At 48.8% G+C, this 5,309-nt stretch overlaps 1 protein-coding gene across 1 annotated transcript in view; it reads right to left on the reverse strand.

The window, feature by feature from the left end:
• LOC104404564 (bromodomain-containing protein 3-like) overlaps positions 1 to 5,309 on the reverse strand; it is a 14,625-nt gene that overhangs the window by 4,573 nt on the left and 4,743 nt on the right. The window contains 3 exon segments of the mRNA XM_010013021.1: positions 3 to 141; positions 555 to 683; positions 3,390 to 3,761. Coding sequence (XP_010011323.1) covers positions 3 to 141; positions 555 to 683; positions 3,390 to 3,761 — 640 coding nt within the window.

Below are 5,309 nucleotides of genomic sequence, written 5' to 3' on the forward strand. Positions count from 1 at the left end.
GCGTTCCGAGGCGGAAATGCTCTCCTCGCTGCTGTGGCTGCTCTCTGTGCTTTTGCTCACCACTGCTGCTGCCGGGGGAGGGGGAGGTGGGGCCTCTGCAGGCTCATCGGGCATCTTTGCAAACCTCATCTCAAAGACGTCCTACAAAACGGGGGAAAACTGGTGACAAAAGGAGCCCCAGCCATGAAGACCTCCCCCTCTGGCCCTCTAAACACACCAGGCACCCCACCATGGGTCAGGGTCTAACTGCATGATACAAGGTGCAGTACAATAATGTACAGATGGGTGTACATGTTCTGTAAGCCCACGAAAATTCTCCTAGTACTTTACACAGCAACAATTATGACAATTTAGGAGCAGAACATGGTGTTGGGCCATGCCACATGAAAAGCACAACAGTTCTGCAGCAGAGAACGTGGCTCTTTCCAAGGGCTGGAGGAATCACCAACCCTGCCTTGCTGGTGCCAAGGGCAGATCCACACTTGGATCTCTGAACTGACACCCTACAGCTGAACTAAACATACTCTGGAGGATGCATTTGCCAACACCTTTACCTGGAGCTTCCTGGCCATCGCTACCACCTCGTGGTCTGGAGGATTGTACTTGTAACAATTAGAGAACATTAACCGAATGTCTGCTGCAAACCCCTGTGCATCCTGGTATTCCCGACTGTCCATTTTTTTCTGCAAACAAACAGCCAAAGGGAAAGGGGAGAAAAAGCCATAAGCAAAAGGCATTTGTAACAACCGCATGGAGGACATGTGCACCTTGGAGACAGCTCAGAACACCCTCAAAATCACTTTTGTCTGAGAGAACAGCAGTTTGAGCTGGCTTGTTGGTTGCTAAATAATATTCAAAGTTCCTGCTTTTTAAAACAAGAAAACACCAAACAGAAGTTGATGTTGTTGCAGAACAGTTTAGACTGTTCCATAACAGTATAGTTCAGGTTGTTTTCTTGTTCTAAGTAGCACTGTACACATCTGTCAGGGCCTACTTTCTATCAGACAAGAGAGTCATCCAGAAAAAGGGTTTGTGGGTTAGACACTAACATAAGCAAGGATCACTGACAGGAAGAGCAAGAGTCAACAACCAAGTTACAAGTGCAGGAGCACCTTAAGTGCATCTTTCTACACGCTGCTTGGGTGTACTCACCCTGTAAATCTGCAAGGGCAGAAAAGACTGTAACCATCCAACTCCGAGTTCCTGCTAACACAGGGCATGCACTTTGCTTGGTGATTCCTACAGCAAGTTTAGCATTTACAGTTCAACTGCAGGAGCTACTCTTGATTTTAAAGTCCAGCTGACAGAGAATGGATACAGACTTCACCCTTTAGGAGCCCATTCACAATGTCACTTCTCAGTGTAGCGAGGATAAACATCAGGAGACAAATATTTGCACCTTGTTCCTTTCTCCTGCTTTTCAGCTCTCGCTTTCGTCCATTTCTCTTGCAGTTTGGGACTGAATGACTGGGGTTTAGGGAGCAGTTTATAGCATTCTATATAGTTCAGTGTGTGGTGTCCCTGCTCATGGCAGGGGGGTTGGAACTAGATGAACTTAAGGTCCTTTCCAACCCTAACTGTTCTATGATTCCTAGAACTTCACTGATTTTAGGCATCTATTACTACTACATATAAAACTTTTGCACCAATTACTGCTACAGAAAGGAAACAGCTGAGGAGGTGGCGAGCCCTGGAAGGGAGCAGATCAGAGTAAGTGACCCTGCTCTGAGCAGGAGGGAGGCCTCCTGACCAGCCACAATTATCCATCAGCCTGTGATCCAAGCCATGTGGATGGACCTCTGAGCTGGTGAAGAGCAGCAACTCAATGCAAAGTAAAGAGAGACCTTGACAGCAAGTCATCAATTAAAGCAATGCACAAGGATTAAAAGGCCTTCAGTACTGAGCATCCAAAACGAGCAGGATGGCGAGCACACTGCAGTACCAAAACTAAGGGGAGCTTCTCCCTTCCTCATCCACGCTCAAGAGCAAGAAAAATAGAAAAACTTACCCAAGAAAACACTGGGACCTTCCTCTATCAGCAGAACATAAGAGCCAGGGCCCACTGCTTCAGCTTCGCAGACTACCATGTTCAGCCTAGCCCTTCCTCCTGCTTTTAGCACTGTGTTTGAGGCTCCCTCTTCTTGCCTGAAGCAAAACTCACCCTTTGTCTTGCCCTCTTCTCCTGCCAGGAAACTGCTGCAGGCCTTTAACACAGCTACATTGCAAGTCAAGGATTCTACACATTGTGCACCAGGAGCTCAGGAGGAGAATGGCCTCAGCTCCACCAGAGCTCGCTTACAATGCTTTTGCCAGCTCAGCGATTGTCTTTTCTGAACAAACCCCATCAGTAAGTAGTACTTAGTGCCTTCCAGATATCTGTCCTCACAACAGCCCTGTGAGGTAGGTTAAGAATCATCTCCATTTTATGACTGGGAAAACTATGGCACAGAACTATGGGGAAACTTGCCCAGGACCACAGCACCAGAACAGCAATTAGAACTCAAGACACTGGTAACTCCTGGCCTAATCCTCAATGCACAGACCATGACTATTCTCTCACCATTAAGTAACGCAACTAAAATACTCTTAAAAGTAACACAGCCATAGTAAGAACGCACACAGCATCATGGCTGAATGGCAATGGTACATCAGCACATGACACACTGCTTCCAGGTTCTATGTAGGATTTGCCAAGGAACATGAAAGGAATCACAAGCACAGCTGCCCTTTTGTCACCTGTGCATTTAGGTAACGCCAGGCATTGGCTCCGCTGGCAGCACAACACTCCTGGCACACTAGCCAAAGCCAACAGCAATACCTTCACCTCCTGCATGCGGAAGAGTCTCACCTCCACCAACACCGACTCCAATGGCCCACAAGCAGAAGATGGGAACTACAAAAACATGGCTTTGCTTCATGGGTATTTAGGAGGGATCCAGAAAACCTCCCAGTCTACCGGGAAAAACACCCTGCGTATCGGGCCACACTAAGCTAAGCTCTCGAAAGGCCAAGTGCGAACCACACAAGCATCATGTTATCTCCTCCCCTCCCCGAGTACCAGGTGATCATCACGTTGCGGTTGGAATTGCTCAGCGTAAGCCTATCTGGACCACACATCATGCCAACAAGTAGGCAGCAGCAGTTTCTGGAAACGGGAGACTATCAATCGAATCCTATGAAACACAGCACCTCTTCTTCTCAGAGTGCAACACAATCCCAAGGACACAGGTTTAAGCAGCTGGGCTATCCACAAAGAAGAGATGCCATCGTATGGTCTGCTTTGCAGGGCAGAAAATAAGATGTCCCTTCCCCCTCCCCCAGAAGCAGCCAGTCCTCTGCACCCAGAGGGCTGTGACACCCTGCAAAAGAGGTGGTAAATGTGGACGTACTTTAACAGTACTGAGATCCATGGGGTGTTTGATAATATCATGATAGTCATGTAATTCCAAGGCCTCCGCATCGACAGGCTTGTAAAAGGGCCATGCGTAGGCTGCGTGCTTCTTCGAGAGCATCTCCTTGAGAATGCTGTCACAGTACTTGAGGTGCTCGGAGAGTTTGCCCTTCTTCCCGGCGTGCTGGGGCACCTCCCCATCCTCAAGGTCCTTCTTTGGTGGTTTGATGGGCCGGCCGCCGCTCTCCCGGCGCGCGATGATTTTGGCCTGCTTGGGGTCCGCGAGGGCTGTGGGCGACTCGCTCCGGCTGGCGGTGATGGCCGAGGTGGTGGGGGTGGTCGTGTCTGCTTTCCGCTTCACACCCTTCTTCTGAAAGAGACATGGACACACGGCATGAGCAGGGCCCAGCTCAGCCCCGTCTGGGACCTGCCTGCCCTCCAACAGGGTACAGTGACTGCACTGGGATGGATGGGACTGGGGGCTTCCACACACATCAGTGACTATGACACACGTCATCTGAGCCACAGTAACCAGCCATCTGCACGTCTCCGACCCAACCCCAAACACGATGCAAAACGTGTTAGCTCTATTTATTTCTGCGATTCAGCCCCGGGGCTCTTACCTCGTGTTTGCCAAGGGAAAGGCGTGCGCCCAGTCGATTACTGCAGCTCAGCTGATGCATCGGGACTTAGTAAGTGTCAGTAAGTTAAGCACATGTCTGAGTCCCCAGTGGCAGGATCAGGCTCTAAGTTCTGAACCAAAGCATATTAATCACCAAAAACCCGTGAGCCCTCACTCCCTCGCATGTAGTGGCCGTGCTAAGGTAGACTGCTTGTTATGGGCAAGAGAAGAACTTAATGATTTTGCCTTAAGCAAATAAAACCTTCACAGGAATTCAAGATGTGACTGTCCACTCAGCTCGCCCTTGTGCTCCCAGGAAGGATTTATTTCTCTGGAGAGAAAGGGGGAAAACATTCCTTAGGGAAATCTTAAGTAAATCCCCAGCAGGATTAGTTTTGCAGTGTGTACTTGGTGAACTCTGGGGTTCATTCTTGAGTTTTAAAGTTAAACTGATTCTCAGAAGCAAGTTATTTGGACAGAAACTGAAGCATGAAACAGGCTTCAGGAAGTACAGCTTAGCTGCAAGATGTGACTTACAGTATTTCTGGTAATTCCTAAACTATAAGGTTAAATGAGCAAAACAATTCTGTGGCCCTGCTGGTCCATGCAGCCTCACATTAGAGAGCACCAACAGGGGTGCAGTTAACTCCCCAGTCTAGAAACCCCCAGCTTTCTCTCAGCTATGCTTTCATCTTTTTAAAGCAATACACAGCTTGCAAGGAAAATTCCAATTATTTAGAGCAATATTCTCCTTTACCCATAAATTAACACAGTAAATAGCAAAAACACCGATGAGAACTCCCAGAAGATTACTCAGTAAGGAAGACAGAACTAATGCACCCAAAACCTGCAGGCAACATCAGTCTCCTCCAACTGGAGTGACAGGCTCGTCTTGAACTGGTTTATGGCAGAGGGGAATGTTCCTAGTGCTGGAGCCTGCAAACCTTAAAGGAATAGTCCTGGTAAAATCAGGGGCTCAGTTTCATTGGGAAGAGATGCTTTGGGCTATATGGTGCCAAATGGGGGAGCCTCCAAGAGCCTCTGGTTCATGGAGCATCAGCACTGGCTGAGCCTATGGTCAGATGAGAGCTTGTAACCAACCTGGAGTAACTACAGCTTGACTTAACCCCAGCTGTGTGAGGTAGAACTGGCCAAGCCTCTCTCAGCCCTCTCAAACTCGAGAGCAAGCACTTGTCTGAGCACATCCCAAACGGACAACGGAGACAAGGAGTCAAGTGCGGAGGAACGCACGTACCCAGGAGCGAGGGGATGGAGATAAAGCCCTGCTTTAGCAGC

This window comes from Nestor notabilis, unplaced genomic scaffold (genome assembly GCF_000696875.1).
Source record: "Nestor notabilis isolate BGI_N333 unplaced genomic scaffold, ASM69687v1 scaffold17314, whole genome shotgun sequence".
Classification (NCBI taxonomy): Eukaryota; Metazoa; Chordata; class Aves; order Psittaciformes; family Psittacidae; genus Nestor; species Nestor notabilis.